At 38.6% G+C, this 14,796-nt stretch overlaps 1 protein-coding gene across 6 annotated transcripts in view; it reads right to left on the reverse strand.

Annotated features, from left to right (window-relative positions):
* Positions 1 to 14,796, reverse strand: part of SDK1 (sidekick cell adhesion molecule 1) — a 393,312-nt gene that overhangs the window by 106,163 nt on the left and 272,353 nt on the right. For all 6 annotated transcript variants that reach the window (XM_048061197.2, XM_048061189.2, XM_048061203.2 and 3 more), the window contains 4 exons: positions 13,811 to 13,958; positions 12,801 to 12,941; positions 9,235 to 9,416; positions 1,162 to 1,277 (listed from right to left, as the gene is read on the reverse strand). In XM_048061197.2, the coding sequence (XP_047917154.2) occupies positions 1,162 to 1,277; positions 9,235 to 9,416; positions 12,801 to 12,941; positions 13,811 to 13,958 (587 nt within the window). The remainder of the gene's footprint in view (positions 1 to 1,161; positions 1,278 to 9,234; positions 9,417 to 12,800; positions 12,942 to 13,810; positions 13,959 to 14,796) is intronic.

The raw sequence follows: 14,796 nt of genomic DNA on the forward strand, positions 1-14,796 counted from the left end.
CAGTCCAAACAGAAGCCAGGTACTACCTCTGTAGGTTTCTGAGGTTTCAGGCTATACTTTTGCAGTCTAAATTCCCCTGCCAGCAACCCAGTCCTGAGAGCTGATCATATCTCTGGGAAAAGAGACACATCTACTTGTAATACTACTTCAGCAGGGAGATTCTGAAAACACCACTGTTCTTTATAAGAAATATATAGATCTGGGCAAAAGTACTGAAACACGTGTACCTCTGTCTCAGTTTCTCCATCACTTTGAGACATTCTTAAGAGAATGATCAAGTCTTCTGAAACTCCTAAAATCCACCTACAATCCTCCAATTCACAGCTTGTCTTGTGAATCACGTCCTTTTCAGTTCAGCGAGCATTCCCTCACACAACACCTAAATCCAGCTCCCTCCTCCCAGCTAACAAAACATGCCCATCATCCCTTCTCCTGTTCTGCAATTCCTACAAGGTTTCTCTTTGTTCTTTCTATGAATGTTTTTAAACCCTTCCTTTATTATGTCCCTGCTGCTGAACCATGGAAGGAGTTTCTATTAAACAGTCCTTCCTGAGAGACAGAAATAAACCACTCCAGCTACACTCCACTGGGCAGAGGACCACGAAGTGCTCTGTCAAGCACCCTCTACCTACTCTGCACACTGTGAGACATTGCCCCATCAACAGGGACTCACCACGCTAACACCAAGCCACTGAGCACGATTTAAAATTTTACATTCTTACACCTCCAAAATCATCACACTGGGAAAGTTAAGACAAATATTTAGTGTGACATCTTGGTTCCTAATGAAATGAATGGGAGTTTTGCAGTAGAGTAAATAGAAATCTCCGGGCTGACTTTCAGTGGCACAATGATGTGTCTCCTGTGCTGTTTGACATCAAACTGCTTTTTGGCTTTGGAAATTCTCCAGGCAAATGATAAAGGTATTAGAAGTTTTATAATTATAGTTATTATATATATACATAAAATACATATATTAACAATATATAAACCAGCAAATGTTACATGAGGAGCAACAACTGTTCAGTCCTCTCTTCTTTTTGCTTCTTAAAATACACAGTCATTTTGGACATTCATAGATTGTTAAATTTCTAATTTTTGTATATCAGGACTCTTACAGGAAACATTATTTGAAGTTGTAGAAATCTTGTTCCTATTTACCTTGTATCCTTGGTTAATACCGTTGATGAACTGCTGGGGTGGAGGGTTCCAGAGGAACTGGATGGTTGTGGAGTTCACGGCTTCAACTTGCACGTTTTGCGGTGGAGCTGTAGGCACTGCTCCCAGTCAGGCAAGAGCAACAGAAAATGAAACAGAATGGAGGAGAGATTAGAGGTCAAAAGAACCTATTCACTGCCACTCATTAGTCTCAAAGTAATAACAAACCCGAGAAAAGGATGCACTTCCTGTGATATGGTACCCAGCAATGATTTGCAAAGAATGGTAATTGAGTTATTTCTCATTCTGTATCAGAAATTCTTTCAAGGGGAGGGTATGAAATGCTTTCTGTAGCATATAACTCCTCAGATGAGTTTTTCATAAAACTTGAGACAGAAACTAGATAATGATAGGTGAACACATCTCTTTCAATTATCCATGACTGCACAGAGAATGAAGTTTCACCAAGAAATTTCCTGAGAATTTCTTTTAACACCACACAATTCCCCAGATCATACTAGCAAACATGGGGCCTGCACAATTAAATTTCTAATTGTGAATTATAATCTAGCAACAGCATTTGTTTATTATTTACCACTGCTTAAAAATTAGGACCAGTTATGTCATATGCAATAGATTTTTCTTGGGAATTGGAGATATTCTCATTTTATCTTGATACTATATTCACTCATATATATTAAATTTGTTATATATAATCTGAACCAGTACAACCTCGAATCTATTTAAACTTCGTAAACTTTTCATGTCAAGTACTTAATTAGGCAGATTATTTCTCAATACAAAAAAAATAAAAATAAAAGCTTAGAACATGGAGGCATACTGGCTTCAAAAAACAACACCACCACCACAACCCACGACGTAAGTATTTTACCATTTAACATAATGTTTCTTTAAATATCTTCCAGGCAATTTCTTCAACTCATTGCTTTAGGATGTCATTTCTTTAGTTCTCAAGAGGAAGGAATACTAATAGTCAGGTCTATTTTTCTGAAATTATCAATTTTGTAGTAAGTTCAAGAAGAAAACTGCTATTTGATTAAAAAAAAAGTACTAATACCCTTTGAATCCTAAAAAATAAGTTTAGTAAAGCTTCAAAAACATGACTATTGACAGCCATGCACATTTGTATTCTGTAAAAGAGGAACTAGCCACAAGTGGTTTTGAAGCTTGAAAAGCTTTGTTCCTTCTGCTTTCAAGAGAAACTTTCTACCAAAGCCCAATGACCTATGCTTCTAAAAAGTAACCACAGTTCCAACTGAGAAATGCTGGTTTGTTCCATACTTTTCAAAAACAGGTCACAAACTTCAAAAGCTTCAAAGTACTTTTTGGAAATTGAGTCTTTGTATGGAGGAGAAATCAAGACATTAAGTTCAAAAATGTAAAAATGTCCCTTTGTCCACCAAAAGCTTTGTTTGAAAGAGACATCCAGGTCCACTATTCTTAACTGGTGTACAAGCTATATAGCGAGGTTGCTGCCAACAGAGCTAGGACAGCGTACACCTAGTCAAAGACATCCACAACCTAGAAATATCAACACACAAATCTGGAGAGATCCAGGAAGATGTGAGGTTTGAAATGACAAGAATATTCACTTTCATGCCTTGTGGCACTAAAACTCTCTGATGGCTTCTGGCTTGAAAATTTAGCTCTGTACATTTGTTTCTTTAACCTCTGAAATTGCATATTATTCAGAATTGTCTTGCCCCAATTTAAAGCCTGATGTCACAGTTTATGAACTATTTTTAATTATTGAGTTCTAAAGCCAGAATTTATCTGATACTACTCTAATTTCTTGTTAGAATCCAGGTCTTATTTCTAGCCATGTATCATAATTGCCTGTATGTTTTTGGAAGGTTACAATAATCTTACCAACCCGTAGACATCAAAGTTTTTGTAGTTAAGAGATTCACCAAATCATCCTGATATACAAGTCACTATACAGTCATAATGAGCTGGTTTAGCTACATTCCCTACTATTTTTTTTTTTTTAGTTATTCATGTTCTTTGATGAAACTGTTTATTATGAGAGCCACGATGTACTTCAATTTGCTTTTGTGTTCAATACTTTGTATAATTGATAGCTAATGTAAGATTTTTTTAAATCAAAATTCATACTTTCCTGCATATTGGAATATTTTGATGTTGTAGCTGCCAGTGATTTGTTATTGCAGAAGAAAATTGTATAGGAAACCTTCAAGTTAGTTTATTATCAGAAAGTCATCTGGATATCATAGGGAGATTAATCTCCTTCTGTCATTAAGGCTGAACAGCCAAGCACCCTCCTCTCCACTCATTTCTTTCTGTCGAAATGCTACATTACAACTCTATTAATATGTGCTAAGTTGATTTTGTAACTTATAAAAACTACACAGAAAGTCTGTATCTAACCCATACGCTGTTCACTGACAACCACAGCCAAAGAAATACAGAATTTAGCAGAGGTAGGAAGAGTCTGTTGTTCCCAGGTCACCAGTAACATACAGGTGAGCACCGACAGAAGAGTTAGCAGTACAGCCACTGCCAACAGGGTACTCCCACTGTCTTCATCCTCCTAAAACACTTACTAGCATGCACACTGCTGGCTTCATTTCTAGGGGCATTTTCTTTACTGCAGAACTCCACAAATGCTGTATGATCAACAGCAAATTTCCAGTGATTTCAATAACACAAGGATTTTATTCTAGGGGTCTGATGAGTCTTTTAGATATAGTTCAAAATACTGTAATTTTTTGAGAGGAAAAAACCTGCATCAGCAAGCCTCAAGTTTTCATTTATAGTCCTTACTGTAGCACATCTCGAAAGAGCCCAGGCAGGCACTTTAGGATAGGTTTTCTGTAGTTTTGGAAACGTGGATAACCAAATATACTAGTTATTTCTTTTAAAAAGTGAAATATTTTTCTTTCATTAGAGGATAATTTTTTGAAACACAAATAAATAATCATAGCACAAAGAGTACCTGCTATAATAAGAGAAACGGTAAAAATCATGACCAGAAAATATAAACCCTTCAGAATACTGGAAACCATGATTTGTATTACAATTCATCTTTAGAATCTTTATTGAAGAATCAACATCTGCATCACAATGAATGAATTTAAAAGATGAAAAGAACATGGTCTGTCTAAGACGCATAAGCTTAATTATACTGCAGAAGTTGTAATATAATACATTTTTATATTTTTAATCAGTAAAATATTGGCATCATGACCTCAAATTTACTTCAAAGTGACAGTATAAAGTTCTTCTTTTATGTCCTGATCTTAAAGACTTTCTTGGGTATTTGAATAGTTTTGCATTAAAAAGAAAAAGTTTGATAGAGCTGACCTTCTGGTCAGTTCGAAACTCAGATACTTTTCCAAGATCATGGTTAGCACCTTGCTGAAGCTGCAACTGTCTGCATTAAGAATTTCCTAACTTAGTGGTGGATGGCTATCCTCCTCCTACAAGTTTCTTGTTGTCAAGCAGTACAAGAGCTACCAATGTCAAACAGTTGTTTCAAAAGTAATCCCCATGTGTTTACAAACTCAATTTTAAAATCCAATCTTCATGATGTTTGCAAGTATTCCTAAACCATCTCACACTGGAGACCCACCTGGGAGTCATCTTGGAAGTGCAGATCAAATTGGTCAGACAAAACCAACTGTTACTTTCTTCCCTATAAAGTTCACACGGTTGGAAATCTGTTAAGAGCTCAGCTCCCGGGACTGCAAGCTAATGTGCAGCATTCTAAGTAGAAAAGGTCATGGAAGCACTCTAGATAAAAGCCATTAAAAGGGTTTGGCTGACAAGATAATTGAGAGAAGAGAAGGCATTAAGGTTAAGCATGTGTACATGTAATTATTCTGTCTGTAGCTATGTGCAAATAGCATGTAAACCCCACACAGATTCCAGTGGACAGTCCGCTGTTCTTAAATACCGACCTTCAACAAAGGCTTGTGGAAAAGCGCGCTGCTCCTCCCAAGCTCCTGAGTTAGCAGCTTCCATGTCTTAGGCTCAGGGAACCACAGGTTTTCCTCTACATGAGGATGCAGTTTTTCCTTCAGTGCACTAGCTTGAGGTGCTAAGCTGCATCAGCTGGGAGCCGCGGGGAGAGCCTGCTGCAGGAGCGTGCTACTCCTCCTGTGAAGCCTCTTCCCCTCCACACCTGGCCAACAACATTTGCTCTGCTTGGAACTGCAGCAGGTGCATAGAAATAGTGGTCTCTGCTGTTCTACACGCCAATATTTGAAATTCAAAAGTGTGAGGTTTGGCATAAACTGAAGAGTTTTGCTTCCTGCAGCTGGGAAATGCCTTTTTTCCTTTCTCACACGCCTCTCACAAGGACCAAGTTTTACTTCTGTAGCAAGAGCTGGGAGCCAGAAGCCTCACCGAAACAACTGGTAATTCACAACCTTTGTGAAATCATTAAAAACAACAACAAAACAATAGATGGGAAATGACACCTAACAGTGGTAAAACTGAGAGCTATAAAATCCAGATGCTACAACTCCAACCTGCTTCTGCACAGGAGCAGCTCGGCCAAAATGACATTCACGGACGCTTCCTGGCTGTTGGTAAGTTCCCCAAACAAAGTGAATCATTAAGATGATTTTGGCAAAAAAAGTCTAAGAGAAAATTAAGGACTCTTTTACCTGAGACAAACTGAAATGCTTGTAGAGGACACCCCTTATTCAGAGATTTCCATTTCAAGATTATTTCCTACATAAAGGAGGAAGTTTTCAGTCAACTGAAACAGATAACAGATTTCTCCAGTTCTTCTATCTCAGCCCTTAAGAATTCCTCTAATTCAACTCCTACTGCCTGTGGAAAAAAACACTTTGGACCTGCTGAACATGCCACATCGTGCTTCTGTCCTTCCTGTACACCATCAAGACTCACTAGTCTGCTGACTCTCCCAGACTTTTACTCACAAAGGGCCTTTCCTGGCATTTCAAGGTGTCCGTGCACAGTAAGTAGGGAAAAATAAAATAATATCAAACTACATGCTGAGGCTTACAAACTTCAGATTATAAGACTGGCTTTTGGAATATGCATCAAAAGAAACACTTAACAGCTAAAGTAGAAATAAAAGTAGGTTAATTCCAATGTAAATTGTCTTAAGAAAGATCTGCCTCTACTTACAAGCCTTGCCTTGGCTAAATCTAAAGAGCGTTGGATGTTTTTCAAGGAGATAAAAGCTTAGAAGTGTTCATGCTAGTGAGATTAAAGGGACAGTAAAAAATGGAAGATTCTCAAATCAGCCTGCAGGAAAAGGTAAACGTGTCCAACAGTACTGAGCAGAGACAGTATCAGCGCTATCCACAAAGATGTTTATACATCTCACAAAGCTACTCATATGAAGAAGTAGTGGAAAACTTCAGTTTGTCATATGGCAATGAAAAGTCCTGCAGGACACTATTTAAATAAGAAAAATTTGCCCTGTGCAGGAGGCTGGCACAAATCCCTGTGAAAAGTAATATCAAAGTAAGGAACAGCTGGAGAAGCTCTGATGAAGAAAGACCTATATACCCAGAGCATCAAAGGATTAGGCTGAATATCACTCTGAAAAGACTTTCAAGATTTAGAGACAGTCAAACTGTCTGACCCTAGTGCTAGGAAGTTCAGTGCTTTGCCAGTAAGTCTTTCTGACATTTTATCTAGCTGACGTTATGTGCCAGTCTCGCTACAAGTTTAGATCTCTCAGCATCTTGCAAGTTTGGCTACATTCTAGAAACTGGAGATTTTTGAAGAGCTTTGAGCAGCTGATTAGTTATCAGTGGCTAACACAATGCCAGAGGACTAATAAGGGATTAATGGACTGGGTTCTGGTATAAATCCACAGCTTATATGGCCAGTCAATATTCTTCCCGACAAAGATGCCAATGTGCTGATCTGCTCCTGCCAACGGCTTGATCTGCTCCCAGTGTTCATTTCCTGCCAGGCTTTGACTGCACGGCACATTTGATTAATATGAGGTATTTCAGGTATTTTTCATCAGCAGACAGACAGGTTCTTGCCAGAACAGCTCACATCATTTAATGCACGTCAGAATAGAGGTGGTGGTGGTCATAGTAGGAGAGGGGGATGGATGGGAGCGTGTCTTTGACATTTATCTCGGCTCACATTAAAATCGGCGTATGATTTACAAGGCAGTTTTACACACTGCTTTTTCTCACTCTTGCTGGTTTGGTTTAGGAAGGACATTCTAGAGCAAGAAACAACCACTGGCCTTTCCTGTCATTTCCCAACTACTAGACACACAAATAAGGAGGGTTATGGACAGTAGGGCATTACTTATCAAGACTTTATTTTAATCCAATTTCAAATGATACTGATACCACCCAACCTTCCTTCTTTTCAACTCTTAAGTGTAAAAAGGCTTCAAACTCTTTTTAGAGCAGACTTCAGTGATTTGCACAGATATCCAGAAGGGCATCCACTAGAAGATGACAGCATCCATGAAGTAATTATTTATTGCTATTATCAAATAGTGTTATAAAATAAATAACAAAGATCCATTTTTTTTGTTCATGTCTACCCACTCTTGAGCAGTTAGGATACAGAGAGAAACTATATAGAGATAAACTGGCCACTGCAGGTTGCCCTGCAGTCTAAACATTCTTGATAGTTAATATGAATGCAGGACTGATTACTCTTAATTTATAACAGAGGATTTATATCCTTATAAATGACAACAGACAGCCAATCAATAAAGGATGATAGTAACAGCACATAATATCAAGGGAAATTAGAGTCACTTGCAGGGTTTAAGGAAAAGAGTGTGAAGTCCAAACCTGAGTCTTAACATATGGAAGGCTAAGGTGATATGATAGCCTAACATGTCCAAATAAACAAAGTAATGAACTGCAAGCATATTCTCAGAATAGATTAAATTCTTTGTGCAAACCAGTTCTCAGCAGAGAGCTGGTCTTTAGTGGGATACAAAACATTAATCCTGGCTGTAGAGAGAAGACTTTAAAAAAAGCATTTCAAGGTCTGCTATAAATACTTCTAGAAAAAGGTTGAATGTGTCTAGACTCCTCTAAACTGTGAAACTTCAGATGCCCTAAGACAAAATATGGATAGATTCCTGTTTTAATTGTTGTGGTTAATTACTATTGCATGCAAATAATCTTTTCTTAAAGATCTCCCTACAATTCAAACTATATCTAATCACATTATAATGTACTCCTAGTAACAATTAACAAACAACTACACGATTTTCACTGATTATAAATTAACTGATGTACTGTAAAACTGCAAGTTTCTAAAATAGTTTGTTTTATGACCAGTAGAGACCACATACTGTCCAGTGCTCAGAATCCAGCATAGTCCTGCCATTATAAAATATAAAAAAGCTTTAAGGACTTGGTACTTAATTATCCTACAGATTTTTATACCAATCTAGAGGTGTAAACATGCCTTACACTGGTTGTAAAAAGTAATTACATATCCTTTTTTTGATGCAATTTATATTCTTTTTAAAGCACTTACCAGAAAGGTGTGGAAGAGCCATAGCATAAAAATTAAGGCTCTGAAGATCATTCTGTCTTCCTCTTTGCAAATGTCTGAAATGCATCATCCCTGAACTGCTACCAAACATACTTTCTCCAAAGGCTCTATTTCTCTTTCTACAGTTCCTTTCAAATTTATTCCAAATTTCTAAATCAAGTTATTCTGTGATCATCAAATCTAACGATGCTGGTTTGCTCTGCATTTGTCTCCTATATTGTGTATGTGGCATATTGCATATCCTGACTGCCGTAAACCCAATTCCTTGCCATATTCTCTATGCCTCTCCTGTCAGAGTAGTCTCAGTCACTGCATGTCACACATCCCTTAAATCCATTCCACGGGACCCACAGCTTTTTCTACAACAGAGAGAGCAATAGAGTCTCTACTTAGGCACTTGAAAGTTGTGTTTTCTACTTCTTTCCAACCCAACAAAGATGTCTTTCAAATATGACTGAACTGACCATCCATTTTACAATTGTTAGGTGGGACTATCAGAGAGTGCATATTCTCCTTAGGAAATTGTGCTTTAAACTCTGACACATACAGTTCCGATTTGCTCACCTCCCTGTAAAGTGTACTCTGTCACAGGTCTGCTGAACGCTCCCAGCCCAGCTCCATTGTAAGACGCCACCTGGATTTCATACTGGGTCCAAATGATCAGGTCTTTCACTAAGCAGTAGTTAATTTCTGCACTGGTGATGTTCTTATACTGGTATTCTCCAGGGAGGCCAGCCAGGCGATACCTACCATATGGGAAGAAAAATTTGCTGTTAATTAGTTGGTATCAATTACAGAAAATATCCTGACTAGCAAAATAGCTTCCTTTGTGAAGAAGCAATATCCACACTTTTACAGCCGAATTATACAAAGAATAATGAAAAATTATCAGAAACAACAGACTAACTGCTGATAAGACCACGTCTTGTTTGACTGCTATAGTATTTATAATCTGATCTCACTGAGATTACATGCGTAGACCTAAACAAAATGGGTATTTTAACCTGTTTTATGGCTGTGGAAAAATTACAGCTTCTTAAACGTGGCTTGTCTAGTAAAAAATGTGATTTAGTAGAAAAAAATAGCCCCAATGTGATTTTTATCAGGGTGCTGCTGTAAATTAGCTTGAGGAATGTTTTTTTTTCCTTCTTTGAAATCTGAAAAGGAAGAATTCTGGCAGGCTCTGACCTTCTAGAGCTACGGGCACTGCCATCTCTGGCTTCCGCCAGGATTCACTTCACAGCATGATTAAAATAAGGACTGAATACATTTGAGATTGAAGGACTGGTTAAGCACAAGGATTCCTGGAGGAGGGCTGTACCAAATAAGGCTGAGTGGTAGACATCCTGATAAACTTTCTACTAAGGCATGGAAAGCTGGAAAATGGAATATATTTTCCCCTGTAAAAACTGCGTTGCAGAAAACAGAGCCCTTTTGATGCATCTATTTAGGCCAAGAAACTACGAAGAATAAATAAATTATAGAAAACAAACAAACCCTGCAAATCTGTGAATGTGAATAATACTGTTTGTTTTCCTTCCTTTATTAAAATGGTACAATGAATGTTTACAATATGCTAATTCACATCAAATCAGAAACACAGAGACCAAGTAAGGGGCATGAGGCATTACTGTTCCACAGAGCAGGCAAATGCAGGAACATTTGAATTCTTATTCACGCACAACTTGTACATGCTCATATTCATCTTTTGCTACACAATAAGCACCAAAATCTTATTGGCACAGAACAATTTCACTGACATCTTGCAGTCTGATCTTAAGTTATCTGAGTTAAATTGGTGCAATTTCTACAGCTAGACAACTTCTGCATGTACTTCAGCCACAGATTTTGTTCGAAAATCTCCTCATAAAGAGATCAGTTCTTAATCACTGACAACCCCTCTTCTCTGCTGAGGAGTTGCTTGCCTGACTGTATTTTGTCATAGTTAATAACAACTGTGATGTTACAATTCCATTTGTGAAATAGAAATGGAAACAAAGAAATATCAGCTCAGCTGAGTTTATTGAATCGTCTTCATCTTTTTCTACTTTATACATCTACCTTCTCCTTTCTTTTGTCTCCTGTGAAGGTTGTATGCATCCTGGCAAAGTCAATTCTTTGTGCAGCACTGTTTTGTCTCACACCTAGCAGACAAGGTGTGGAGTGCTCCTGTGATTTAATCTATTTATGCTGTTAGCATGGCACTCCTCTGAATGCAATACTGCCAGTGAGAAAGGGCAGAGGAAGAAGGCCAGTTCAGAAATGTCATGTCTTCATGATTTTTCTCACCATAGACTTTGATGTATACTCTGTATGACTTGTGCAGTGCACCTTCACTTTTAAAGATCAGGTGCTCCATCAATTTAGTATCTTGCATGTCTTCAGCATCGGATCTCTAGGATGCACAGTGGTTTTCATTTTGTTATACCTTAATACTACAGAAACCAATGCAGGAAGACCTTTCTTCAGTGCACATATTGTTGCGGCCATGTATTTTGACTTGGAAGAACAGCTTGGTTTATTGCCTGGGACAGTTGTGCTTTTATATGATAATCTTAAATTCTTTTTGATTAAATGCTTTCTTTGTGGTCTAGACAAAGCACGTAGACATCAAAAATGTTCACAGATTGACCATAACGAATATGATCAGTCTCTATTAAAATGGAAAGAGACATTATAGGGAGGACCAGGATCAATTATGCTAATAATTGTTGGCATCACTGAAAATGCTCTACAGAGAAAACAGAACAGAGTGCCAGAGGATTGCTTTCTCAAAGGACTTAATGTTGAGACTGGTTAACTCACTACAAGTAGCTAAGGAGTTAATCCTATCATCAGGTAGGCCAGTTTGAAGGAAAAAACTGTACAGACATTTGTACCCTGTGCAAACTGGTACCCAACTCTCTTGACAGGATTTTAGCTATAGACAGAAGCTAAAGCATCTTTCCCCACCTGTCACTGATGACCGGCACAGCTTTCAAAATGAGTCCAGCGCTTAAATACAAAGGCACTTGCACAAGTGGCTCACTACTGTAAAAGGCTCTGTGCAGGTGACAGGGAGATTAACAGACTTCAATTCTGCCTAAAGAATGAAGGAATGTTCTATTTTGGGAACTCACCAACACTAACATCACAAAAGCATTTCCACCCGTGCCAGCAAAAGTAGGAGCACAGAATGAACAGGGTGTTGGCATTTAGACTGTAGCATTTAGTTATATTTTAGTAGGTCTGGAGGACACTACATTAAAAATGTCAGCAACCTGCCTACAATAAGCTGTAACCATCAGCCGGAAATATGTCAGTGGTGGTATAGTGCTAGGGAGTCTTCTACAAACACTCTGATTTAGGTAACATCTCCCTTACTACAGGCAAGGTCCTAGCTGGCTGCTAACATTACACAAAACATGGGAAGCCAGTAGGCTGTAGATGAATTGGGTGTAGATGAATTCTGTTTCTCTTTAATAAATACAGCTGGGATTGAAAGAATCGTACTCAACTGACCAATTTTCAAAACCAGATCAAGGTCTTCTCCAGACCAAGGTCTGCCATGAAACATTACCTGTCATTCCTCCCTCTCCATTTTGTTTGGCAGAATACTGAAGGTTATTGATTCTATTCTTGCTCTTCCATAGAGCAGGAGCCCTTTGTGACTTTGGTAAGGTAATTGACCTTTCTAGCAGTAGGCTGAGATTGCAATACGGACATATACATCTGCAACGCATAGGCTGCGCTGTACCAACTTCCCTTGTAAACAGTTTCCGTTCTTGGTGCTTCACTTCACTTCACTTTAAAAACGGAAAAAAAATATCAGGATGCTGAGAGTCTCCATAGGATGCTAGTCCACACAGCAGGCCCATTCAGAGTAGCTATCAGAGTAAAAAACAAACCAGAGTTCACTAACTCTTTACTAAGACAGGCCAGAATTCAAATGTCTGTACCCTTGGGATCATTTGAACAGAGGCAATTTCTCATCTGTAATAAACCAACGCAGCAATGGCATTTTTAAATAACTAACATATATAATGGAATTAAGAATAGTTTTTCAATACCTTATTCAAACATAGCATTAAGAACTCCCTCATGCATACAAGAATCTAGCTCCAGGCTTTCCAGGGTAAGAAATTACTTACCTTAGGATGTACCCGTGAAGAACTCCATTATGTTCACTTTCAGGAGGAGGTTGCCACTGGACCATGATAGACTGATTAGTGCGCCCACTGGCCACTATGTTTTTAGGTGGGGCACTAGGTGGCTCCTCAGGCAGCATCAACCTGAATACAAAACAACGTGAGGGAGGTAGGTGTTGAAATAAATGATAGGTAACATTTCTATTTCATGTATCCAACTCCATGTGAACCAGTATCGTTTATCAAAGTCTGATCACTAGAAAGAAATATAATGCTGATCAAACTGCTGAAGACATGCATGAAATAGTTACAACAAATCAACATAATAAGAAATCAGTTAAGCAAGCAACAAGACAGACAGTGGAGGTAACCTTATTCTCTCTGAATCACCCAGGCTGCTACAACTCTTTAAAAAGATTACAAGCCTGAATGAGTTAGAGCTCAGGTCCAGTGTCTGTGACTCCTTCCAAATTGTTTCTTTCAGCTCTTTCAATATTTTTCATATCAAACTCCTACATTTTGAAAAAGCCATTTAGAGTTCAGCTGTTCTGCAATTCAAGCTCACAGCAAGCTTCGGTTCACATAGGAAGGGGGATGCATTTGAAACCAAATTTGATGAAGCCATCCTTCTATGTCACATCTGGGTGAATTGCAGAAGTGACATTGCAATGATTGGGTGAAAGCTGTACTCCTTCCAGGGATAACTGCAGTGACTTAACACAATAAGAAAAAAAATATTTGAGTTGCACACACTTATTTGACCATCTTCCAAGATTCTGTTCAGCTGATACTCTGGAAATACGAGGGCACCTCTCCCATTGTGTGCTGATATCCTGCATTACCTAATTGCCATTATCACCAATTACTAGCAGCTGCAGAGCACTCTCCAGAGGCCTGGGTAATAATAACTGTTCCACTTCCCAGCTACTGTGCAAAAGATAACTTTATGTTATTCACTCACAACAGTCAGCATTTTTTTTCGCGGAGTACACAGGAACGTATTTTTACTGTACCTGCTGGTCTCAGAGCTGTACTGGCCTTTTCCCACCTGGTTAACCGCACACACCCTAAACTGGTAGGTTCGGGCTGGAGTTAGTCCGCTCACAGTGACACCGGTCATTTTGGGGTCAAGATTTGATAGGTGAACCTTCCAGGGAGAATCTGTTGGAATAATTAACGTTTGAGAGAGATCGGAGTGCTTGTTAAAAGCGCTGCAGAAGTGAGAAATTGTCTCTGACTGCACAGAGCTCTTTGTGTTTGTTTTCCTCAGAGGAACTTTAGGAAGAAGTTTCTTTTTCAGCAAAAGAAACCTTCCTGTCAGCCCACATGGTTATGCAGATTGCACATTTGTCTACTGGAAAGTGATGCTGCACATGTCATGGCATAATAAATAAAAACTATATTCATTAACATTTTAATAAAAGAGGAAACAAGCATGATAAAGACAGATGGGCTGTGTATTTCACAACCCATCTGTTTGGCAGGCCATTACAACACCACACCCATGAGTGGCTCTGGTGGAAGGACTGTAATGAAATTCACAGGCAGTTTGGAATATCGTAGTACCCAGCTTGCAGGCAGGTGTAGAAGCGTTACGCTCTCTGCCAAATCAGCCCTTTGCTGTAAGACCTGAGAAAGCTTCTGCTGCAGATCCTACATCTGCAATTTTTTTTCCTAGAGATAGTATATGGCATTCAGTCTAATCATTTCCTAGGAAGGTTCCCTGATATAAACAGTCCCAGCAGTACCATAAAACCCTTGTTGTCAGTTCACATACTTCACATGCCGAGTTCCTCTGATGCCCGAACTATATTTTCAAGTTTTCAAAGAGGTCAGAAATGAAACATGTTGAAAATTAAATATACTGACTTCTTTTCTTCCTGGGCTGATGTCATATATTCTCTCCAAAGTCACGACTGAAACCGTCAAGGAGATGTGACATTTGGTCTGTGTTGCAACAGTACAGCAATGGAATCAGCCAACTTAAAGATTTGTTCAG

Source organism: Anser cygnoides, chromosome 15 (assembly GCF_040182565.1).
Source record: "Anser cygnoides isolate HZ-2024a breed goose chromosome 15, Taihu_goose_T2T_genome, whole genome shotgun sequence".
In the NCBI taxonomy this organism is placed as follows: domain Eukaryota; kingdom Metazoa; phylum Chordata; class Aves; order Anseriformes; family Anatidae; genus Anser; species Anser cygnoides.